Source organism: Diplotaxodon limnothrissa, linkage group LG16 (genome assembly GCF_057381915.1).
Source record: "Diplotaxodon limnothrissa isolate DT_005_m linkage group LG16, D_limnothrissa_male_GT1.1, whole genome shotgun sequence".
Classification (NCBI taxonomy): Eukaryota; Metazoa; Chordata; class Actinopteri; order Cichliformes; family Cichlidae; genus Diplotaxodon; species Diplotaxodon limnothrissa.
The window spans coordinates 9,991,655-10,017,880 of NC_140611.1; the positions used below are offsets into that span (position 1 = coordinate 9,991,655).

General features: G+C 39.4%; 2 protein-coding genes across 3 annotated transcripts; one reads left to right on the forward strand and one right to left on the reverse strand.

Moving 5' to 3' along the window:
* Positions 1–3,142: 3,142 nt before the first annotated feature.
* Positions 3,143–17,421, reverse strand: tgfbr2l (transforming growth factor beta receptor-like). 2 transcript variants are annotated; one of them, XM_085374040.1, is made up of 9 exons: positions 17,268–17,421; positions 10,869–11,025; positions 8,676–8,884; positions 7,770–8,518; positions 6,236–6,373; positions 5,961–6,102; positions 4,719–4,846; positions 4,278–4,427; positions 3,143–3,284 (listed from the first exon to the last, which is right to left on the reverse strand). In XM_085374040.1, exons 1-9 carry the CDS (start codon positions 17,419–17,421, stop codon positions 3,150–3,152), a joined length of 1,962 nt encoding a protein of 653 aa, XP_085230166.1. In that variant the 3' UTR covers positions 3,143–3,149. The 2 variants fall into 2 exon arrangements, with proteins under 2 accessions (XP_085230166.1, XP_085230165.1); XM_085374039.1 differs by lacking the exon at positions 3,143–3,284 and having other exon boundaries at positions 3,813–4,427.
* A 1,669-nt stretch (positions 17,422–19,090) lies between these two features.
* LOC146615761 (alpha-aspartyl dipeptidase) lies at positions 19,091–26,209 on the forward strand. Its single transcript, XM_085374466.1, has 8 exons — positions 19,091–19,491; positions 20,177–20,265; positions 22,087–22,161; positions 22,309–22,388; positions 22,817–22,990; positions 25,457–25,516; positions 25,627–25,709; positions 26,011–26,209. Exons 1-8 carry the CDS (start codon positions 19,397–19,399, stop codon positions 26,075–26,077), a joined length of 723 nt encoding a protein of 240 aa, XP_085230592.1. The 5' UTR covers positions 19,091–19,396; the 3' UTR covers positions 26,078–26,209.
* Positions 26,210–26,226: the final 17 nt, after the last annotated feature.

A 26,226-nucleotide genomic window follows, 5' to 3' on the forward strand; every position in this document is an offset into this window, starting at 1 on the left:
GGGCAAAGGAAATAAATAACAACGTTTTATCTTTTTTTAGTGCGGAGTTTAGAAAGGCATTTGCTTTAAAAGCTTGTATAATATTTTTTTATTATATACAATATTTTTCATAAGTTTAATTATTTATAGCAGCGATACAGATTCACAAATCCATAAAAAGTTAGAATCCGTCTAAAAAATGTACTTGAGACATAATTTTACGGAGCCCCGCAAGGGACATGGGAGAAAAAAAAATTAAGAAAAACTTTTGGGTATTATTCTTGTGAATTGTGAAGACATCATGCTTAACCAAAAATTTGAAGAAAATGGGTTAGGTTCATTATGGTTCCCTTCACTTCAAAGTTAATGCCTGCCTCTTTTCTTAAGGCAGGTCTGTAAAGCTTTTCACTTTTTCCACCATGTGATGCTGTGTTCCCACGCTCTGTGGCACCAAAACATCAGACACATGAGGTAAATGTGATTACATCTGAATGCCCATCATGGCTTACACTTAGACCATCTCTGATCGCTGTAGCTAATGAGAATCCACCCTGTGTCTGTTTGATTGTATTAGCTCTTGTTTCACTCTGTTAGGAAGGTGGAAAACTCCAGTGTTACATGGTAATGACTTAAAATTTTCATTTTAACGGAACATTTTAAGTCAAATTGTAGCACCAAAAACATGCATATTTGGTACGTTTTTTTATGTTAAGTGATCATTTCTTTCATTGTAATAGGTATTTATTTCTCATGTGTTATGGTTATTGTATTTTTCAGGCTTTAATGAAAAATTCTGTTTTGCTTAGCCGGCTCCAAAACCATCTCAGTGCCCAGCCCAACCCATAAAATGCTGCTGTAAAGTTTTTGTGGTTTTCAGCTTCCCTTTCATTTGTTTCTTCTGTGATGTTGGAGATTTGCATTTTCATTATGGTTAAAAAAGAAAAAATAAGAAAACATAAATCTACAGAAGCACCGGCTTCAAAAGGATTGCTTGGTAAGGATATGATGATATACACACTGTATATTTTCAATATTTTCTGACATTTTATATTTCATACGTTTGTTGATCAATGTCTGTGTTAGTTTATCCCTAACAATCCTGCGACACTTACTCTCCCTTTCCTTTTTGAAAGCAATCTAACCTATTCGATCTTTGTCTCTTGTCTCCCACAACAAACAGAATCAACAGATTTTTATTCTTTTATAAACAAACTAGGATGAAATAGCGTATGAAGTGTTCATTCCTAAATTTGAACAAACATTTATTTATTTTTTAAAAAAGGTTCAGAAATGATCAGAAAGTGGAAGAACTTACTTCTGAATCATCACATTAAATTTTTGTTTTTTAGCCAGTAGTAAAATGGATTTCATCTTTACATTCACAGGTACACAACAACTTCTGCTGGCTAATGGGCATATTTTTTTTCAGTGTAAACAAATGTAGGCTAAAACAGAACATAGATAATTCAAACAAATAATCATTTTTATTATATATGGTGCATTATCTTTAGGTGGAATATCTTTTGTCAGATAGAAACAAGCTAGAAACATTGTTACTTAGCTTTGTATCCACCATAAAAATGGTTTTAAAAGTTTTAAAACTTTATTTTTTATAATGAACAATACTATATTGTTTTTCAACATATAGGTTTTTAGACACTAGATTGTCATTCAGGAGCTCAGCTGCCATCCATCCCTCCTGAGGAGCCAGTGCACAGCTGGCTACTAAAGAGCAGCTCAGTCAGTGTGTGGACCCCTCTTAGTGAGCATTAGTGGTGTATTCAGCTTGTCTTAATGAAACTTTGTTTTCTTTGAGCTTCTAATGAGTAGCTGGTATCCACTGGTAGCAGAAGTGAACCTTTAATTTGGTTAACCATCTCCTTTATCTTTCCTTGGTGTGTTTTAGTTTGTGGATGTCGTTTGTTTAGTTGAAATAGCGGTGTTGCCGACTTTTTGAGTTGACTCCTTTATTAATTTAAACTTAGTTTTTCACAATTTGTTCTGCTTGGCTTTTTCTTTTCCCTGTTATACCATTGTTATTCCACGTCCCGTAGCCTTACTCTCGGGTATATAACATGCTCATTAAGGCAAATGTCTGATCTAATCTAAATCTAATCAGCCAATCACACGGCAGGAACTCAATGCCTTCAAGTATACAGACAAGCATCAGAATGTGATTTTAGGTGACTTTGAATGTGGCATGCTTGGTGGTGCCAGACAGGCTGGTCTGAGTAATTCATAAACTGGTGATCTACTGGGATATTCCCACAGAGCCTCTCCAGGGCTCACAGAGAATGGTCTGAAAAATAAAAAATATCCAGTGTGAGGCAGTTCTTTAAGCCAAAAAGCCCGAGGTCAGAGGAGAAAGGCAAACCACTTCAAACTGATAGAAAGTTAACAGTAACTCAAGCAACCGCTTGTTACATCCAAGGTATGCAGAAGAGCATCTCTGAAAGCACAAGCAGATGGGTTCTAACAGCAAAAGACCACACCAGGTGCCACTCCTGTCAGCAAAGGACAGAAAACTGGGACTGCAATTTGCACAGGCTCACCAAAGTCAAGCACCAGATTGGAAAGAAGTTCCCTGGTCTGAGTCTCAATTTCTGCTGTGAAATTTAGTGTAATTAATGCAAATGCATGGCTCCATCCTCCCTTGTATCAACGGTTTAGGCTTCTGCTGGTGGTGTAATGGTGTGTAGGTTATTTTTAAGCTGTCATGTCAACATGGACCAAAATCTCAGAGAAATGTTTCCAGCACCTCGGAGAATCTTATTTTAAATCCATATGAGGCCACTCAAACAGCAAAAAAGGGGTTCAAACCAGTGATAGCAAGATGTATAGAATTGAGTGGCAGATAAGTTTATATTATCAGCATTTATAGTAATGTCTTTCAGAGAAGTAATTGAAAAGAAGAAAATACACCAAGGGATGAAACTGTGTAGATGAAAAAAGTCAAATTTATTTTTTAAGATTTTTTTATCAAACAAACATAAAACCAGGAAAAAGATTTTTCTCTCCTGTTTATTCATAAATGTAGGTTATAGTCACATGACCTACAGTAGTAGGTTATAGTATAGCAATGATAAGTCACATGTCACAGCCAGTATAAAAGAATAATACCGTGACAAAATGGAGACCAGCTCCAACAAATCAAATCTTTTTCAAACTGTTCAGCGATCAGCAACTGCCAGCAGATCTATGACTGATTCGGGTGTCACATCCTCAGCAAACGTTTGCGAAGAAGTAGGTCTGTCGTTTAAGGCACAGTCAGTCTTTGGTTCATTTCTGTCTCCTCTGGTCTTTTGCTGGAAACATCCAGGAAGCAACAAAGAGAAAACACACAAATTCGTAATAAACAAAATCCCTCTGTTGGGTGACAACGGCTGTGTTCGCACTGCCAGATCACTACACGACAAAGCAAAGGGGTAAAAATGGCACCAAGAGTGGGTGTGCTTGAAATATCTCAGAAAATGTACAGTCTAAAAAACATGAAATTTGGGGCCATTCTTTTCTTTATGATTGTCTCTCTAGAAGTCAATATAAAATGGCAACAGTGCAGTCATGGGGTTGCTGGTATAGATTTTTTGCTTTACACAAGTTCAACCAAATTGCACAACAATGAATTATTCTTTGGTTCATATAAAGGTTTGTCATACTATATGTTGGACCATTTTGTTCTATTTATTTATATATTCTTGTGGGAAAACTTATTTTCTTCACATTTTATTTGAGAAAGATAACACTACCTAAAGATTCTCCAGACTATACGACTGTGAGTTTAAAAGTTTGTGTAAAATCCCTCTCCATGTTGAGATGTTCCAGTCTGCACCAGTGGTCCATTCCCATCTGTTGAGACTGAGCTAAACTTCCATCTGAGCAAACTGGGGCAATGTCTATGAAGTGGTCCACTCTTGCTAATATTGACTTTTTGAATATCCTTATTGTGGCAAATTAGATAATCCTAACTATCAGTCAAAAACTGCTTTAACTGTAACTGTGGTTTAGATTCTTGTCAGTTTTAGTGACTTAACAATTCATTCTCTATCAGTGTCTCATTGAAGATTAGCAGAAAAAAACACGTGTTTCTCCGACAATGCAAACACAGCGAACCATGAAGACTCGTTAGGGGGAAAACCAGTGTGAAGCAGTGAACCTCAGGCATGTCCTCCCTTTCAATCTGGAAGAAAAGAGATCTCCTCTCCTCGAGGAGACGGAGCATGAGGCGTCTCCAAGTCTATTTTTCTCTCTGCTTCATTCTCTTGCCAGAGTTTCACCTCGTCTTCTTACTCCTGACTTACTTCTTCCTCGTCTTCTTCGTCTCCCACCCTGTCGTCATCTTCCGCCTGCTCCAGGGCGCTGAAGCGCTCGACCACGCAGTGAGCCGTGAGCCTAGCCTCGGGGTCGTGATCCCAGCACTCAGTGATGGTGGAACAGAAGATGTTCATCCCCTAAAGAAGATCAGCGTTAGATCCAAAGGCTTCATTTGAAGACAGTGATGACTATAAGCTTGTAACAAGCAACTCTTACAATCTGATTTGGTCACGATTAGGCACATTTTGAATATCTTTGTAATTGATTTGTGAGTTTTTACACCCTGAAATAAACCATGTAAAAAATGAATTCCCTGGTATATGATTGGCTGAATTGTGAGTGGGCAGTTGACAGTGGCCATAAGCCTAAACTTTCAGTTTGTCTGTGTCTCTACATGATTTTTACTGCACTTTTACTTTTTTACTGACCTGGTGCTGCGTCCATGCTAGTGGGATGTCCGGACGTCCTCGGTCTCTCAACACCAGATCTCTCATGCTATCCACACAGGGCTGCTCACAAACCTTGGAGCCAAATGCTGGCTCATAGCTCTTTACCTCTGCAGCAATACACACACACACGCATGCACGTACACACACACACACACACACACACACACACACACACACACACACACACACACACACACACACACACACACACATTTATCATAAACTTTTTTTTCTGCAATGGGAGTTGTCTGACCTGTAACTGAACTTGCAGCTGTTGTCACAGGGACTACCTTTAGTTCAGCTGCACCACTCCCCCCACACTTTGGAGCAAACTTCCAAGATCGAAATTTCAGTCTTCAACCGGAGGTCATGCTTAAATCAAGTTCCGGGGACAGTAGCCATCATTTCACTTTTATGCACACGTCAACACGCCGTTTTTGTGCTAAGCTCTAAAGAACAGTGAAGAGTGCAAAGAGGTTTTGGACACATGCAAAAAACTAAGAACATCTGTCCCACGTCACCTCTTTTTTTCTTTTTTTCCCTTTTTTTTTGATAAGACAGAGATCTAGTCTTTCCCCGTTTGAAAAAAACAGTGGAAAGCAAAGCAGAATTAAGCACTTTTACCCTACAGATTTAGAAAGATTACATGTCATTATATTTGTGTATCAAATTACATATGCTAACTATATCAACCACACAAGCTGTAGGCAAGGAAAGCACTTTGGGCCACGCAAGATCAGTTTTAAACAAAGAAAGTGCAGGAAGCAGGCTGAGCATTACAGCCAGGGGGTGCTATGCCGTGAAGCAACTGGAGAAAGTCAGAGACTTTGGTTTTGGTTCACTTCCAGTCAAAGCAAACATACAAACGGGCTCCAAAAACTAAACTAACTCCACCTCTTCATTCATAAAGGAAGTCTCCATGTGTTGGATATCAGTAAGTCAAAGGTTGCATACTGAATCTGTTTTGTTTTCTTTTACTTTTTTCCCTCCTTGTGGTAAGCACAGCAGAACACATTTAGTTTACTTCTGTGGTCATAGCCTCCTTTTGGACTCTGATTGATCACCTCCTTCTTTTTTTAACATAGGACTGCACAATGACTGGCATCACATCTTTGTATGGTCTTGGGCCTTAACCTAAACTGTGAAAAACATGGGGTGGCAGGTCCTCTCTATGAAGGATTTGTTCTCTTGATCTACAGAAACACAGAAAAGAACACATACCTCCAATTGCATTGCATCGAGAGGCCATCTCCCACAACACTAGAGCCATGGAATAAACATCCATCTGTTTAAAGGCCTCGAGATCCTCCAGGTTCACCCTGGACTCAAGGACCTCAGGAGCCATGTAGCGAGCTGTCCCCACCTAGACAGAATGATAAACTCTTTTTTTGGTGCCATGCAAACAGCACATCAGACAGGTAGGCATAATAGTTTGGGTCATGGGTGTATTTAATAAAAATATTCAAACACAAACTGCACAGATATGCACAGATTACCTGTCCACTGTTGGCATAGTCATCAACTGTAAGGGACAGGTCCAGTCTTAAAGCCAGACCAAAGTCACACAGTGCGCACTCTTTCCTGCTCTTTACCAGGATGTTACTGCTCTTGAGGTCCCGATGGGCCACTGGTACCTACAAAAACAAGCAATGCTCAAAACAACAACTTCAGCAAGGAGCCAAAAACTGTGCCCAAAATCAATCCTAGAGATTCATATATATTCATATCAGATAGAGATAAATCTGTTTTGTGAAAATATTGCTGCTGTGGTATCTGTATCATGGTCCACATCCATACAATGAATCATGAGGCTTTGAGGTTTCAAACAATGCATGATTTCATTCACAATAGGCAGCATTGATTTAAAATATGCTGGTAGAGTTTTCTTGGCTAGCATTTGTCAATTTAAATGGCTTTGTCCAAATCTATGTGAACCTGGAGGAAACAGTAATTAAATTGCATTATATGCTTAGGCCTTGGTCTGACAAGGGCACCTTATCATCCTCTATGAGTTCAGTGAATTATGTGTTGTTAATTTACTGACATAGATACAGCAGTCTACTACCTGGCAATGCAAGAATATACACTTGTGTCCTTAAGTTTGGATATTAGGAAGAAGCTGTAGAGCAAAGATTGAAAAAAAAGAGAAGAAGAAGCTAAAGAGCATAGGCCTTGTGTTTGGCTAACCAAGACGAAGTATACTTTTTACCGTTGTTTATCTGAGTTGTAAACAAATGATTTTAGCCACACTTCCCTTTGGCATAATAACCACTATAATCACCCTGAGTCATATATGTATCCAGTGTGGGTTAAGTGTACTGTGCGGTGGTCAGGACTAAGTTAGAAATCTGATCTGGCATTTCATGAATGACTGTAGGTGTGCGTATAGAGCCAAAGCTTCACTTAAGCAAGTCTAGTTTTAACCAGCTTCTTTGTAAATGCAATCTCTCAGCCAGCATTTGTTCCATTAAATCTGCTTTAGAAGTTAGTAAATGGCATTGAAACCTTTGTAATGTAAAAAGGGGGTAATTCATAAACATACAAAGCATACAAACATTTCATTGCTGGCGTTCAAATCCTTGAATAACTGCAACTTATTTAATCAAAGCCATGCAACTCAAAATTCATCCATGCAATGTACTAAAATCAAAGTTAATACTTGATGACTAATAATTAATTTGATTATTTTCAGGAGTTATATTTCTTTCTAGAACAATCATGCTCAATAATATCTTAAAGACCTTATAGCAACATATTATCCCAGACTGTGGGCTTACTTGTGGTTCCTATGGGAGATAGGGTCTTCAGCTTCGGTGTTTGATACCACTATTGTAGTTTAATTGTTAGTAAGTCGTTTAAAATTCTGGCTCATTCCCTTTCCCTTTGAAGCATCTTGAGACTACTGTTGTTATTATTTGGTGCTATACAAATGGAATTGAACTGAATCTAAACTTCATGGTGGATTCCCTTCAGCTCTTTGTTGGGACCATCAATAATAATAAATCTTAGAAGATAATAGGTTAAATTTACCTTTGGTAGCCCACTGAGTGTTGTGTCACTATGAAGGTGAGCTAATCCTTTAGCAATGCTGCCTGCCATGGCAACAAGTTCTTCCCAGCTCAATATGTTAGCTGTGAGGAAGTCCTGCAGATTTCCTAGGCTGTGATAGGCTAAAACCAGCCAGTAGGTGTGTGGGGTGTGGCCCGACAGGCCCCTTTCCTCAGCTGCTAGGAACTGAATCACATTATCGTGCTGTAGCTTGGGGTCAGCAAAGATGGAGCATTCATTTCTCCATGAGGCGTACTCCACATCCGGAAACACCTTCACCGCCACAGTTTCATAGCTATTAACTCCACCTTTCTCGCCCTGGAGCAGCCATCCCCTCCACACTTCGGCAAAGCGCCCCTTCCCCACGAGCACATCCAGTTTGATAGGTAGCAGTTCAGCTGGCTGGCCCTGCCAACTGGTCATACCGCTGATAGTGTCACTGTTAAGAGGTTGAACCTTGGTGTTCGACTCATCCTGTTCAGCATCAGTCACACCTCCTCCTCCACCTTCTCCCTGAGCACCCAGGCCCCCACATGGTAGATCCAAGGCCTGGTAAAGCTCAGGGGTGCGTTTAGTGGGCCAGTCAGGGCATACTGACGGAGCTGGTTTGTCAGGACGACGTATGCGGTAGAAATAGAAGGCAGCAATGGCAACTATGGCCACCAGAATAGGGGGCACCAAACTAACCACTACCACAGGGATCACATCCTTACTTTGGAGCGGTAAGAATCCTGCAGGAACAGAGGATTTTATCAGTTAACCACTGATTTAGCTACCTGTTCATTGTTTTATCTATTCATCCACCTAGCTGGATTTCATTATATTCACATATTTATCTTTTCATGCATTTATTCTTTCCCACACTCCCTCGTTCCTCCTTCTCTTCACCATTTGCTCCCTTGTCGAAGACAAGTTTGTCGTTACATTCATGTTCACCCTGACATCCACAGACCATCATGGAGTCATTTGCAGCCTGTGGGACCATACGACACTCCCTGGAAGTGAAGGTCTGCAGCAGGTCAGGACTGATACCATCCAGTGGCAGATTTGGGTGGTGACACATTGTGTACACTGTCATTGTGTTGTTTGCCTTCCTCCTGGAAGAGCAGACAAAAAAATTAGAAACATTAGAAAGTAATGCATGTGACTGGCTTTACTTAAACAGGAGTTTACATCCTGCTGATGTGAGAGAGATGAGACATCATCTCTCCAGCCTGACGCTCAGCAGATTTAGACTTCATGCCCACTTGGCTTGTGAACAGCCACGGATTGCATCACAAAGCTGAAGGTCAACACTGCTCTGTGCTCTGCCATTTATTACATTCATACATTTATCTTTGAAGCCATTTATACAGTCATCAAGACAGCACTGACTGAGGACAGTCATGAGACTAGCAAGGAGACTTGCAGACCAGCAACCTGTTGAGGATGTACCCAGTCCCTCTCACTATGGACTGGACAAGCAGAAGAAAGTGGATGGAAGTTCAGCCCTTCTATTACCCCTGCTGTTAAATATGTTAATGTGTAACTGTCCAAAAAGAAAATGCACCCCATCTTCCTCCACTTATCCAGTTCAGCCAGGGCTGGGGCGTTTTCCAGCTGGCAAAAGGTATAGTACACCCAGGATGAGTTGAGAGTTTGCTGCTGGGCTAATTCAGAGAGACAGACAATATTCAAACTAACATCGATGTACAACTTACAATCACCAGTTAACCTAATATACATGTCTTTGGACTGTGAAAGGAAGCTAGGAAACTACATGAGCACAGGGAGAACATACAGACTAACTCCTGGAATGTTAATTTGCATCTAAGCTAATTTTATTAAAGCTATTATACTATAACATTTTTTTCTTTTGAAAAACAATCATTTCAGAGAATCACTGATTTGTTTATTACACCCGATTTGGGCTTGTACAAGACCACAGCTACATGGTGATGTTCTCATGTCTTGTAGTTTTCTATAAACTAACGCTTGAAGAGGCCTGAGTCCGGGGTCTTTTTTACAATACAAGAGAATAATAGAATACTGGCTACTGGCTACTGCATTATTAATAATGTTAATAAAAGCAATCTCTAAGCTCATCCCAAAGTCTGCTCACAAGCCAGCTGTTCAACAATCTGTAGGGTTGTTTGTTTGTTGTTGCTTTTGACCATTTTTGGTAGTATTTTTTCATCTTCATCCAATAAACACATCAAAGAGTAAAGCAGAAAATAAAATTACCTCAAACCTTCACTGAGCTACAGTACGTGAGTAAACAGAGTTTTGAATCTTTGCACCACTGATGCAAAGATGACACCAGTGAAGTGGAGTTCACACACCGTGTTCCTGACAGAGAGTCTACAGACTGTGTATATTTGCCCTGAATAAACCAATTTTCTTCTCCTCTTTTCTTCTGTCAGTTCTCTATTGCTGGTTTCCTTCAGAGAGCTGGGAGGGTCAGGCTGGCTCACGTGCACAGGAAATGAGAGGGGGGGGGGGGGGTGTAGTGAGGGGATCACAGTGTAGGACTGCTATCCAAACAAAACTACCAATCAGCAAAAACTTTCCAGTCATGAAGAAAGCAGCAGCAGAAAGCTGGCGTGAAGTTTTGAAGCTACAGAGATTCTCTCTAATAGAAAAATTAACCAACAACTATGAAAAAGGCCAAACTGTGGTCACATGTTTTGTTTGCGTTCGTGCGTGTGAGACTGTGTGTGTTTTCATTTAAGTCCAACAGTAGCACGCTGAGAGAAATCACTTCAGGATGTTTCATAATACTGATCGACACCATATTGAACCAGCTCGGCTGTACTGTTCTCTTATCTGCAGACTCATGGGACAGTGCTGAAGAATAACAATGTGGGCATGGTCATTTTATAGCATTTCTATGGATGTTAGAGGCTTCAGGATGTGCTGTATTAAACAAATAACAAAACAGTCAGCTAGAAAACATCAAACTGAGAAAGGTAAAAACTACCATGTGTCTATTTTCTCATGTAGTTACCTATATACAGGTTAGGTCATAGGCTCTGTAAGTTTCCCCACAGAAGACAGACAAAACAAATTATAGGAATATAAGTTACTCAAAAAGGGTCTCACCATATGGCCATGCAGATCTCTTCAGTGGTGTTGCAGAAAGAGCTCAAGTTGCAGTTGCTGGAGCATATGTTGCCTTCGCACACCGGCGTGGATACCTCACACCACCTGCATAAATTGAAGCTCAGGTGGCTTAAAGACTGGACATCAACTGGAAGACCTTCAGGGTAAGAAAAGGATGAATCAGAAATCAGCAGGAAAAATAACAACATGAGTCATTTCAGCCAACCCCAAAGCTCATCTGTAGCAGCCGTGGGAATTATGCTGCAGGACCAGAGGTTTATGGTTTAGTATAAACACATATAGTATGAAGTTGGTGTCGACAAACACAACGCTTTAACAAGATCCCTGTTTATTTCCTGTTTCCACTCCCATTCTGTTGTATAAAACACCGGCCCCAATCTTTCTTGCGCCACGGACCGGTTTAACGTCAAACAATATTTTCACGGACCGGCCTTTAAGGTGTCACGGATGAATACAACAAAATAAAATGATACGACCAAGACAAAAACTGTGGTATTTTGTAAATATAATAATAAACGCAAATTCACTGTGTAATTGTGTTACTTTATTAGCAGCGTCCTCCTGAAATGCGCCAACAACACTGAGAGTGACGTCGTCCTCTCTGTCCCTTAATGCTCTCTGGTCGCTATGGCAACGCGTAAACATTTATTTCAAAATAAGACACAACTACAACACGGGAAAAGACCCAGGGAGACCGAGTTAATGAGGAAAAATCTGAAAACCACAAATTTCACACCTGACCCTCAACTCTCGCGGCCCGGTACCAAACGACTCACGGACCGTTACCGGGGATTGAGGACCGCTGGTATAAAACGTTTTAGGCAGTGGAGTTAGTGATCTCATCCGGGTTTCACAATTTGAAAAAGGCACAAAAATGCTACTTATTCACTAAAGTATATCTTAGGATAAAAATTAAAACAGGCAGACCATTTTCAAACTGTTTATATGCTGGTGCTCCATGGATCACAAGGTGAATGGTGTCACTCATCTCTGGCCCAATGGATGTGACATTCAAATCAGTCCATGGGCCACAAATGTCATTTATATGCAATGCATGGCAGAGCTTTAACTTACATTTGTGCGCACACGTTTTGTTTTCACAAGTGTTCCTGAGCGTGTGTCTGATTTTAATGCCGTGCTGAAGCCTTTCAGTACTGGTTTCCAGCCTCATACCCTTCTCACAAGGGGATTTCATTGGATTATCCTTTAACGAGCTTTCCTTTAATTCTTCTAGATTTTATATATCATACATACAACTATTTGGCTGCACAGTTCCTCACACATTGCTTAACCTCCTCCCACCCTTACTTCTGAAACACTCTTTGATGCTAGTGTTACTCACCTGTTGGCAACAATTCCAATTATTTCTGGGATGTACCATCTGTTTTCAAATCAAATCAAATCAACATTTCTGCATTTAACATGTTCAGTTAACAATCTGCATCAAATGACTAAGAGATCATTGCACTGTGCTTTTAATTCCTTTTTACACAGTGTTATGACTTTTATGGAAATGGATCAGTGTGGCACAGAGTAAAAAAGGTTTTACATGAAACATAAAAGACATATGTGACTTCTGTGTCAACCCCTGCCTGACTGGTAACCCAAAAATCCTACTTCATTAATAACATTGCGTACATATAGCATGACATTGCTTAGGTCACAGAGGAGATTAGCTTTGAGGCTTGTGATATGTGATAATATAATGACAGCTGAAAGTGTTGAGGGCAACAGACAGCTGTGTTCTCGGTTTTAGCTGGAGGTTCCAACATAGTAAAGTTCAAAACATCCTACTGCATCAGCTCTGCCACGTACAGAATTACATAAAGTGAATGTGACTTAGAGCAGGATATGGGTGTGTCCCTTTGGAGCTGAAAACTGTTAGCAAGCAGTCTCTCAAAGAAATAAGCAGACTTTATTTCTTTGTGTGCGGTTTTAGGCTTTGGTATTTGTACTATGTGGTTGTTGTGTATTTGTCTGTAGAGTAAGTGAATATCTTTACACTATGCTTGAGCTTGCATATGCGTGTGTTGCTCTGCCAGATTGCCATCCCACCCAGATGACACAGATATAATGGCCCAAGCAACAAACATGCTGTACTTATGATATCATGCATTCCCAGAAGAGTCAAAGTTTTAATGATGCTGCTGTGTAAAAACGTTCTGCTGAAGGTAAAAGTCATGTAAATGCAAAGTAGCCATTCTGCAGCGCAGTTTAATTCATATATATTGAGGTTCTGTCTTTATACCATCTACAAAGTAACTAAAGTAACAGAAGCAGTAAAAAATTATTAAGTAAAAAGTAGAGTGGAGTACAGGGTATGATATTTATAATTCAAGTGTGTAGTAACAACATAAAGTGGCATAAAATGGAAAGCTAAAATGGGTCCTCTCAACGACACAGGCATACACAAATAGAAATCCCAGTGTTGCATGGATATCTATGTAAACATGTACTCAATTACACACACAAACCCAACCACAATGCATTATAATTAGAAATGCTCTACACACACATACAGAGTAGTACACATAAACACACAGCAGTTCATTAACTCTGTAACACACAAATGCACATACAAATACACATACAAATACACGCGCACACACACACACACACACACACACACACACACACACACAAAGGCGAAGCAGTTCCAGATGTTTCTTCCAAACTGGGCTGAAGACAAAGGAAGAAAGAGTTGGGATGTAAAAAGCTTGAATCAGCATCACAGGCTCTGCGTGTACTCAAATGTTTTTCTTTGTAAGGGTCAGTACGAGTTTTAGAGACTGGGTATGTGGACATTTGTGGAAAGTTAGTAACTTTCAACTGGTCCCAATTTAGGGACCCGTCTTCAAAGGCTGTCTGCAGTTAATTTACTTTTTCAGATACAAAGACTAACATCATACAAAAACTAAACCTATTACATGATGTTAACTTTAATAACATGTTAATAATACTATCATTGTAATATAAAATAAAAAACAAACTAATGTTATTAAGTAGGCTAGAGTATAGTTTGCTTTCAGGTCGAGTGCTACTACCACTTACTTGCACCATCATTCATTTATACTCATGCAGCTGTGACAGCATGGATACCTAAAAAGGCCATTTAAAATATCAGTAACCCTACAAAAACAAAGTAGAATAAGCACAACAAATATCACACAATATTAAACACACTCCCAAATATTTGAGAGGTAAATATCATGTTATTTAATGGTTAATTATAGTTTGGAGTAAAAATACATCAACATGTAAATGATGATGTATTATCATGTCATAATGTTACCCAGCAGTATCCAGCAGTTACAGGCAGCATCTGTTATAGCCGCAATACATAAATATATTAATGCATTTATAGCCATAATGCAAACAACTAATCATGCATGGTAAGTGCTTTTATTTTTTGGTATTTAATTATGTAAAGCTTCGCATGCGTGATTTCACTGGTAACAGGACATTTACATGATTGAATTACTAAAGCAAAAGTTCTAAATACTTGTCCCACCCTCTGCAGCTATAATATGGTTGAGGTTAGGGTAGGTGGCCTGGACTGCATTAAGACCCTCAAGAGTTAGAAGTACACACATGTGAGTATATGTCTGTGTGTGTGTGTGTGTGTGTGTGTGTGTGTGTGTGTGTGTGTGTGTGTGTGTGTGTGTGTGTGTGTGTGTGTGTGTGTGCCTCCAGGAATAAATTGAAGCCAGAAGTGAGCTGCATCGAGAGCCAAGTTAGCATCCAACACTCCTCCCTCAAAGGCTCATGGGAAATGTGAGCGCTCCATGCTACTCGGAGGAGGAGGAGGCCCTCCCTATCACAACTCCAACTTTACTTAAGACACACACACAGATAGACACACACACACAAACAGGAGATTTAAGCTTATACACATATGCATGTTGCACTCATGTGCAACACGCGCAAAACAAACTGATTTTTATTTACATTATGTTGACAGAAAGGTCTGACATTTTGTAAAATACCTTCATTTGCATCCATGGTTAAATGTTCCAATTACTGATGCATTCAGCCGGCAGCTTGCTGGCTTATCTTAGTCCTAAGACTATAAACATAGAGACTTCAAGTTTGGCTCTGAGAAACTAGCCAGATAACAGACTGTTTCGTTGTTGCATTATTATGAAATTTAAAACTATCATTGTTTACAGATTTGCAAAGTATTTATGCTACATAATTTACCATCTAATTTTTCTCTTAATTAATGTGAGTAAACACACAAGCAGGAGTCCCACAGGATTGTGTTGAAGCCAGTAGCCATTAATGTTTGTTTTGAATTTAATGATGAATTTGAGTGAGGCGACATAAATACTTAGTAGAATATTAGTAGACGAGTAGTTTCCAGAGTTGGGAGTTTCTGGTGTTCTCATCTTCAAAACATTATTTAAGAGAAAAATTACAATGAACGACTACAACAGAGACTCATATAAACGAATTAAATCATGCACATCAGCTTGTAAGTCAGTATTGTTTTATGCTTGCTTCCAACTGAATTAAAGATCTACTTTAAGTTGCTCCAACCTGCCTCATATGCCTGGATTTTTTTTTTTTATCGCTATTGTTTGGTCATAATCTTTACCTTTTCCTTTTTGTTATTAATCCCTTCCATGATTGGGGACTAGTACTGCTCATGTTCTTTATTCCCATCATTGAATTAAAATTTAAAGAAACATACCAACGGGTTCAATACTACATTTCAGCATTTTGCACTTTTCACACAGGCAGTAAATCTGGATGCAAACAAAAGCTCCTCAAATGTGAGTAAAATCATAAAACAATTTTTTTTAAAAACAACCTCATGCTGTATGAGAGACTGGAACAATGAAAAGTTGATATTTATGCATGGATGGTGCTCTGAGACATCTTTGAGATGCTGTATTTGTCACTATGTGCAGTAAATCAGACTGAAGTGACAGGATATTTGTATTTGACACAACAGCCTTTTTTGTTTTTTACTCTGATGACTTAGCTTTTTGTGGAGCATGTTGTCAGATGCAGTTTAACATTCTGTCTGTATGTGATTTGAATTATTTTGTGCACAAAAGAAACAAAAGTCTGTAAATCCCCACATAAGTGGATTCTTTTCAGCACTCCCTTTGTACTGTTGTTCGTTTGGGAATTTATCTTTTTGAAATATGTATTCTGTTCAATTTCTTCTGTAAGTACAAGAAAAGTGTCCAAAAGCATTAATACACTCTTTCTTTTAGTGCCAGTCTGTGTCTTCTCCAATGTCTTAAACAGCGCCAAGATGTGACTGTGTGTGTAGCCATTCATGAGGACTTTCAGATACACTCACTCTTTGTTAGATATGAGATAATAAGCTGCCCTTTAACAGGAACTGCATGCATAATGACCATGGTGGAAAGCACATTTACTCAAGAAGAGAATCCATTTCTGCATTTTGAAGGCAGTTACTGTCTGTTTTACTGCATGTTTTGCTATAGATTGAACCATGTCTAACAAGAAATATAATATATACAAGACTAAAGCTGAAATGGAATTTGATTGTTGATAGAAAAGATATCTTTTTCGATAACTGCCAAAACAAAAATGCTGACCATTTCATGCTTTTATTTTGAAATATTTTAACAACTTATTTCGCCTTTTTTGAAGTTTGAATTATTGATATTATGACTTAGAAAACCAGGAAGTCAAGCGAACTGATTTGTTGAGAAACGTATTTGAATATGAAATGGTGCAGACATTATTTAGAATCCCACATGAAATAAATCAAATCCACTCCAACCAGCAAGAGTAAAATAGTGTAAAACACAATGTTCAGGAGTACATAACATCTGTAATATTCACATGGGTCATATCTTTGTACTGAGTACATTTAAATGAATATGTTTAAATTAAGACTATGTTTTAGACTACGTTTTACTTAGGTAACATTTTTCATTCAGGACTTTTAGAGTATCAGAGAGAGATTAAAAGAGAATAAACAGGAAAATGCTGCTGAGACTTTAATGGCTCAGGATCCATGGTTTGAATCAGAAGACAGTCACATTTAGCATCTTATCTGCTGATGGAGCTGATAATATTTGTGGACTGCTGACAATACACAAAGCTGATAAACTAAATTACATGAATGATATTTGTGTACTTCTCTGTTGACACTGCAACTAAGCTACATGAATCTGATACCTTCGTTGCAACTTTTATTGCTACATGAATCTTCCACTCTCACTTGATAACACATGAGTATTTCTTCATGTGCTGTATAGTCATTTCAACCAAGATAACGGATCTGAGTAGCTTTTCCAAAACAAAACGTCCCTCCTCTCTGTCATGCCCTCCTCTCGGCCCTCCAGCTCCGAGGAAAAGAGAGAAACAGCCCAGAAATCAGGCAGCACTCACAGGCAGTCAGGAGGACGAGGATCCCGGTCCAAATCGTCCAGCACTGAGCCATCATCTTCCGGCAAAGTAAGTCGATGAAACTCAGGGGACCCCGGTCAGTCGGTGTGTTGGTGCTTCGGTCTTCAGCCCCCGGTGTCAGCGGAGAGCCTCTCATGTACGCAGAGAAAGAGAGAGGGAGCCCAGATGTTTTTCATCCAGATGTGGGCTGGCCCCGCCCCCTTCTACTGCCTCTGTTTCTGTGTCTCATTTCTCCACATGTGACACACAGCGGTGGAAACAGTATTCACTCAGTGTAAAAGTACTCCATTACAGCAAAGTCCTGCTTTCAAAAAAATCCGCAAACAAAAATCATCGTAAATACTTTTTGAAAACGTATTTTAAAAACAAACAATTAAAGCAGATGCCCTTTTTATGACTTTACATCACTTTTTCATTAAGAATTTCTTTCCTTGTAATTTCTTTAAAAAATTACAAAAAAAAACATAGTGTCATCGTGTGTTTATTATTTGTACTCATTTGCAGTTAGGTCCATGAGCATTTAAACAATGGTAAATTTTTGGGTAATTATTTTCAACAGTTTAATTTTGAAAACAGGAAATGTTGTTTTTATTGCTCTTTTATGTTATTATTATTACTGTTTTGTTATTACTGCATTCATTATAATTAATTATAATTTAATTTAATATTTCGCATTTATCTTATTGTTACAGAAGGAAAATAAATGGGCATCAAAGAAAATGATTTGATATTGTTCATGATATAATTTTACACTTTACATATTTAAAAGCAGGAAAAATCCAAACGTATCAGTCCTGTTTTGACAGCCTGTTAAATGCAGTGAGATTACTTACTTAATTCAAATTCTTGGCCAAACAGCACCAAGAATGTTTATGAAACTATTTTTCTAGTCTTTTTTTAATAGAGCAAAATCAAACTTTCATTGTAATGCATTTATTATGTTGCATGATTTTTTTCTTAGTCTCAGAAAATATATTCTAGGTAAGTTCTGTATATTATAATACATTTTATTTATTTACTTTTTACCATTGTTCATCCTTGTCCATTTTTTTCATTTTTTTATTATCTCAGTTTAGAGTTTTAAAAGTTTCTTCACAGAACTTTGCATTTCTATTAAACCAATCTGAAGAAGAAACGGTGGGTGAGACTGTGAGCACTAACAGGTTTATTCCAGCTCATTAGTCAGGTTATGCTCAAACCACAGTGATGTGAGGGCTCAGTGAGCAAATACATATAAATGCTGACACAACTTTGTATCACTTACTTTCACAAGATTTTTTTTTCTTACTGTGTTCCTGTTGGCTGGGTCACTGAACGAAGAAAACTTCTGAGCTTGAGATAATAAATTTTGTATGAAAGTACAAATGACCTTTTTTCTGTATTTATATCTAGAAATCACTTTGTACACATGTTTTCAGGAAACAAGATGGAGAGGGAAAAAGCAAGGCCAAGGGAACACCTGTTATTCTAAATGGACCCATGGAAGACCAACAAAGAAGTAGTAGTAGTAGTACAAAAAGTACAGAATACTTATATTCTGATGAACTTGGGGAAATCCAGAAAGGAAATACAAGGCTTTAATTTGACATAACTCAAGAGAAAGGAGAAAAAGAGAATTCTACCCTGAAAGGATTTTACTGGACTGTGAGCAGCCCATGAAGAAGGACTTTTGTTTTGTTAGAACTAGACGATAGACTTGCAGGGAAAAGGACGCTTTTATTTTGGCAGAATTGAGGAGAAACGAAATAGAGGTACTTTTATTATGAAAGTACTTGGTTAGAAGCGCTAGTGTTGTTTCCGCTAGTGGTAAAATTGATCAAATACAACTACTCCTTATAAAAAGTATTAGCTGGATCCAGTGTAAGTTTAAAGTAGAAAGGACAGAGCGGCTCTGATAGTAACACGGTGTGCTGCACCGTGAATGCTGCTGTGAGCTTTAAACGGCTCCAAGGTGAACTTCCGTGGCGGGATCAGAGTTGATGAGAGCCGGTTTACGGGCTGTCAGGGAGCCGCTATCAGCCTAATCACAGCTGAACTGTGACCCCGGACCTCTGGACTCCGCCGCACTGAAACTTCTGTGGGTTTTCTTCTGTTTCTCTATTCGAGCCAAGATGAAGAGGAGACTCCTGCTGGTGTCCAACTCCACTTTGCACGGCAGTGGTTACCTGGAGCACTGTCAGCAGCACATCTCCAGCTTCTTTGGAAAGTAAGTTAGCGCCGCGGTTCATATATGTGGGCCAGAAAGTTGACAAAGGGGACAGGAAACAGGAAGTGGGGCCAAAGTCAAGTGACATGCAAAGACGTAAAAGAAAGATGAAAGTTTTTATTTTTTTATTCTGTCAGTTTACTGAGCAAACGTGGATTATAATTGCATTTGTATTTGATTCTTTGTAAATCCCTCTACGAGCAGGGGCGTTTGCAGAATTTTTCAGGGTGGTGGCAGAGTGGGGTGGGGGGTTGGGATGAGGGGGTTGGAAGGAAAAGGAAATCAGAATAGCTGATCAGAAATAAATATGTTGTAGAAAACCTGAACAGCAAAGAATGGGCACAGTTTTCTGGTTCATATATAAGCCTGCCCACTCATATGTATGAAATTCAAATTATGCTGCACTTTTAATCTGTTCATAAGGTTGTATTTAATGGTAAACACAACTTGTGTTTGAAAACCCATGAAACTAATAAAATGTAATTATATAGAGTACCTAATAAATATTCTTAGCTCTGTTACTCAGCATCAATGTAATACTGTAAAGTTATGGACAGAGGGCAGTGAAAATCCTTAGAATGAAATCTTTTTAAGTTTAGTGTGCAGACATTCACGACTGGCCTTGAGGTAGGACTCCTGATGGCCTGTCTGGTGTTTATCATGAATCTGTTTGTATGTATTTCAGAGACATGAAGAGGGTGCTGTTTGTTCCTTATGCTCTCCATGATAGAGACGCCTACACTAAGTTAGCCAGAGACAAGTTTAAGACTCTTGGTAGGTTCATGTAACAGATTATTTTTGAGTCTCATACTGTACACCTGCTTGTTAGTTTCATATTTATAAAGCCTTAAGTAATTATATGCCTTTGTGTTCATGTTTAATAAAACATACATTTATTTAAGAGTTGTGTTCTATATTTTTCTCTTACTTTAATATTTGAGGGTGTGTATATATTCTATATTTTGTTTTGGAAAGCACAGTTTTCAGTGTTTCTAGGAATTTTTCTGTATATCCATCTATACATTTTTTGCCACTTATCTGGGGCCGGGTCATTGACAGTAGCAGCAAAAGCACAGAAGTCCAGCAACTGCTTGTAGCTGATGTCGGGGAACACCATGGCATTCCCAGGCCAGGCAAGAGATGTAATTAATCCAATGTATCTGGGTCTAGGACATGCCTGGAACACTTGCTCAGGAGACATTCAGGAGACATCCTAATCAGATGCCCAACTGATTAGGATGTAACTGGCTCCTTTTGGTGTGGAGTAGTGGTTCAGTCATTCTAAATTCTACCTGAATGACTGAACTCGCCACACTATCACTTAGCGAAAGCCCAGCCTTTCAAAGGAAACTCATTTCCACTGCTTGTAGCTCCAGTCTCATTCTTTTGGTCACTGCTCAGAGCTTGTGACCACAGGTGAGGGTGTGGATGTGAATCGGTTGGTAAACTGATGGCTCAGAGCAATCTACCAGTACAAAGTCCTCATCACTGGAGATACAGCCCTGTCTGTCAATCTTCCACTTCCCTATCTTGGGAACAAGTCACAGTCATACTTGAACTCATCCACTTGGGATAGCAAGTCTCTAACTCGGAGTGGGAACTCAATCCTTTTCCTTTTCAGAACCCTGGCTTCAGACTACTTGGACCCACCAATGAAGCCAACAGGATCACATCAACTGCGGAAAGCAGAGAGCACCAAAGTAGAAGGCCTCTGTCTCTTTGAGCAAACAAGTAGATGGGCTCAATTTGCCTTTTTGAGCTGTGCCTGTCTGGACCACATGTGCTAAGGCCCAGCAATCAGATGCTCTACCTCCCTTCCAGGTCATGCTGCAGGGTGTGGTCCCGGTAACCCTGTCCAACAAGAGACCCTACCTGGGGCAAGTCCATAGGACATCATAGCCGATGGAATCACCGAGACACACAGACCGCTCCTCCGTAGTATAGTAATAATTTATGGGTGATTCACACGTTTAAGGTGTTATGCTTTATGGTATTTTGAAATGAATTTTCCCCTGTATTTTCTGTGCAGTTTCTCCTATATATTCTAGTGTATTCTGTGTATTTCCTTGTGTTTTCTGTGCATCGTGTTGATGTAAGTCAGTGTATTTGGTCTATCTTGAGCCACAGTCCAGGGGCGATCGTGGCTCAAGAGTTGGGTGTTCGTCTTGTAATTGGAAGGTTGCCGGTTTGAGCCCCGGCTCGGACAGTCTTGGTCGTTGTGTCCTTGGGCAAGACACTTCACCTACCGCCTACTGGTGATGGCCAGAGGGGCCGATGGAGCGATATGGCAGCCTCGCTTCTGTCAGTCTGACCCAGGGCAGCTGTGGCTACACCTGTAGCTGCCTCCACCAGTGTGTGAATGTGAGAGTGAATGAATAGTGGTATTGTAAAGTGCTTTGAGGGTCCCGAAAAGCGCTATATAAATGCAATCCATTATTATTTATGTGCATTTTGGTGTTTTCTCCATTTTTTCTGCATTCTTTCAGTATTTGTTTTTGTTTTCGATTTCAGTGCATACGATAGTTTACAGGACATGCTTTGCTAGATGTAATTCAGTCAAATCCTACATGTCATAAGAGCATTTGTCTTCTGCAGGTTATGAGGTGGACAGCATCCACGAGGCCTCAGACCCTGTAGATGCTGTCCGGAAGGCCGAGGGCATTTTTATAGGTGAGGAACATCTGAGGAAAGCAACAGCTCTTGGAATTTCTTCAGGGATTTCACACTTTTTCTCTTTCTCTTATTCTACATTACCATCTAACCTTTACTTTACCCAATCTGCAGTATGGAGATGCTAAAAGAGGCTTTTGTTTGTAGGTGGAGGCAACACTTTCCGGCTGCTGAAGAGTCTTTATGACAACAAGGTGGTGATGGAGATCAGGAAGAGAGTGATGGAGGTATATTTAATCCAAAAATATTTACTGGAACAAAACAAGACAGCAAACAAACAAAATACTTTATAATTGCAAAATGTAACATTTTTACAAATGGTTATATATATAGATTGATAGATGTTGTTTTTTATTAAAAACATTCCATTTCAATATAATTTTGTGTATGTTTTATAAAAACATATACTATTGTCTTATGAGGGTTTTAAATAAATTTAATAGATTTGGGGGAGTTATGTACGCATTTTATATGAATATGCACATAAACAACAGACCAAATCGATTAGATTCTTTAAAAAATAATTGCAGAAAAATTCTGTCTTGATTATTAAAAAGAAATTAAACCAATGATTCCTGTGTGCTCTTAGTTAAGTAGTATGACTACTTCTTGTCTCCCTTTTCTTTACTCCCACATTCTTTAAATCCTTGCCCAGGATGGTGTCCCCTACATGGGCTCCAGTGCAGGCACTAATGTGGCCACCATCAGCATCAGTACCACTAACGACATGCCCATTGTTTTCCCTCCGTCCTTCTCTGCCATTGGCCTCGTCCCCTTCAACATCAACCCGCACTACCTGGACGCCGACCGCACCAGCCGCCACATGGGGGTGAGTCGCACAGCCTGAGGTTCTGTTTGCTGTGAGGAGGCCGTTAGGCCAGGTTAGTCTAGACTTTGTCTCTGCAAATAATCAGTTTTATAATCAGAGTTACTGATTGTCAGAGCTGGAAATAACTATATATTTTATAACAAGTAGAGCTTTGGATGCTTGTTTTTGAGGATTTCTATTTTCTGTTGCTTTACACTGCTACTAGATGAAGCTGAAATTCTTGCTGCAGACACTCCAGCCACAGTCCACTGCAAAGCCTTCACTAATATACAGATAAATGAAACTGATCAGAGATACTGGGAGTATTACAACTACTCAAAATTCCGAACTGCTACGAGCCCGAGGTTAAAAATCATCAGTGAAAAACGATGTAGGAGTCTTTGTTTTGCTAGCTGGTTGACAGATATAAGAAAATGATTACTGCACTGAGCTGTCGCTTGTATGCCGTATCAGTGTTATAAGTAACACTCTAACATTGCTTTATGGCTGCCCTCTGCTCAGAGATAAGCAGATATGTTTGGAAGCGACAAAGCAACAACATGTTTGCACTATGAGTAATATGTAAATAAAATAATTAAGCTGTTGAAACAGCTCCAACAGTGAAACGGTGGAAGTGCCATGGAGGTTTTTCGCTCGGCTTTAAAAGGATGTCGCTTTACACTGAGTGAATTTGGACCTCAGTAAATCTGCAGTAGTAGATCAACTGCTCGTCCACTTTGAAAGGAGACAATTAAGGTGGTACAGGAATCTGATTAGGATGCCTCCAAGATGACGTATAACAAACATGTCCTACCAGGAAGAGCCAAGGGCAAACACAGGACACACTGGAGAGATTATATCTCTCGACTTCGGAACACCTCCGTGTCTCCCTGGGACGAGGTGGATGAGGTGGGTGAGTAGAGGGAGCTTTGGGCTTCTCTGCTGAGACCTTAGCCCCTCTGACCTGGACCGTAGAAGATGAATGGATATATCTGCTCTTTATTACTTAATAACTTCATGCCACAGAATGATAGTTAGGAGAAAGACGATAACACCAGTGGGAATCTTTTTAATAAATGATTATGCACTACCTGCATTTTGTGGTCATATTAAGTATCTCTGCAGAAACGAATGGAGACACAGTAGGAAATAACCAAGACTGGACTCCAGCCTAAACTGGATGCATTCTAGACCTTAAGGGTTTATAAACAATCTGCATGAAGGGACAGATGATTTGCAGAAGGTTTGACTGACATGAGTTCCAGCTAACACGTGATAAAACAGCCTGAGGAAATTATGCAACACTCAGAGCTGTAAAACTGCAACAGCTGACAAAAAAGCTGCAGTGTCAGCAAAGCGATTTAGGGTAGCTCTGACCAATGTGATGACATGCAATGTTTAGTTTGAGGGTTGTGAAACACTGAATTCATAGAGCCAGGCCATGGGGTAGCAGTTGCACTACCTACAGGGCGTGGCAGCAAGCATCTGGTGTCCAGCTTAAGGGAGAACACGAACTATTATTCTTAAATGGTTTAAAAAACGTTCCTGAGGTGTAAATTTCGTTCATGGAAGGGTGGTTTTCATCATTTCTTGTTCAGATGGTAAAAGTGTCAGAAAACAGGAAAGGTTTGCTCAGTGCAAGCTGTCAGAGGGTAAGGTGAAGTCTGGAGTATGAGTTTTGTTATTGCATACATTTCATAGTGAAATGATTCTGATGCTGTAATGATATAGAAGAAGAAGAAAACCAAAACAAAACAAAATCCAAATCCTGACACTAGAAAAGAACTGAAGAATAATTGCATTTTGTGCTGGAAAAATGATTTACATTGACAAGCAGTTGTTAGCATTTGTTAACAAACAGCTGTGAGAAGAATCACAAAGGAAAAACAATCACTTCATAAAAATATTTGCGTCGATAAAGCACAAATTTATTTTCTGAAAGATATATTGCTGTGTCCACCGACCCCTGGTGGTCACTCTTGGTGATTGCAACAGTGACAAATGTTAATAAACCTAGATTTGTATCTTTAAATATTTTAGTTTTTATTTATGTTTATAATTTATTTTAATATCATCACACATTTGGGAGCAGTATTTAGCTGAACAGACATGAGCAACTGTGGTTTAGGAGGTACACTGGGTCATCTGTTTGGAAGGTCAGCGGTTCAATTCCCAGCTCCTCTAGTCGTCCATGTAAGATACTAAACCCCGAGTTTCCCCTTTGGTTTGGGTTTTCTTCTGTCATTGTAATGTGGTCACAGCAGCAGGTATTCAGCAAAACAGGAATGCTGTTATTAAAATACACTTGCTGAATTAACTGAGGACAGTTTGTCACCAATGAGCAGTTGTCCTTATTTTTGTTAAAAAGAAGAGTGAATGACGAGGTTATTTTGAACATTTTGTCACATCAATAGTTATATTTCAGCTGTGGTTTCAGCCTCCACTGTTTCCACTGTGCTTACAATCTTGAATCTTGTTTTCATGTAGGAAACCAGAGAGCAGAGGATCATCCAGTACCACGAAGAACCCGATACTCCGTGTGTCCTGGTAAGTGAGGGGAAGCAGACCTGCATACATGTAATAGTGCTTAAATCTTTCATGCCGAGAAGATGAAGCGGCTTCATTAGAAAATTACCGTCTTTTTTGTTTGTTGTCAGGGTCTGAGGGAGGGCTCCCTGCTGCTAGTGGAGGGAAACAAAGCGACACTGCTGGGAACCACTAAGGCCAGACTGTTCACCAGGTAACACACTAAGTTTTCATGACTTGAGATGACATCACACTGACTTATCCAATCTCCTTTCTAATCGACTGTAGCCTTTATTAGCCTTACACTAAAACAAAATTAGTTTAATGTTAACATGTTCTTAACTAAATCTAAACAGCATCCCAGCAATGCGGCTGTGTAACCAGGGTGTGTACATCATCAGTAGAACAAACACACAATTTGAGAACGCGAAACAAGTTGAGTTATTCCAGTGACCAGAAAATATCAGCAGGATTTTTATAAATGCTTTCTTTTTGTGTATAATTATGTGTTTCAGGAAAAATCCCACAGTGGAGTATGAGCCAGGCAGTGACCTTAGCTTCCTGCTAACTGATGCACAATGATCGGTCAAATGGAAGCAAGACGAGGAGCACAAAGTTTTCAATGTTTCTGGTTGGAACAGAATAAAGATTTTAAGGAAACATCTAATGTGTCTCTCCAGTAAAGTTAATCTAGTATTTTTTTTTTTTAGCAACTTGTGCAAAAACCTGAA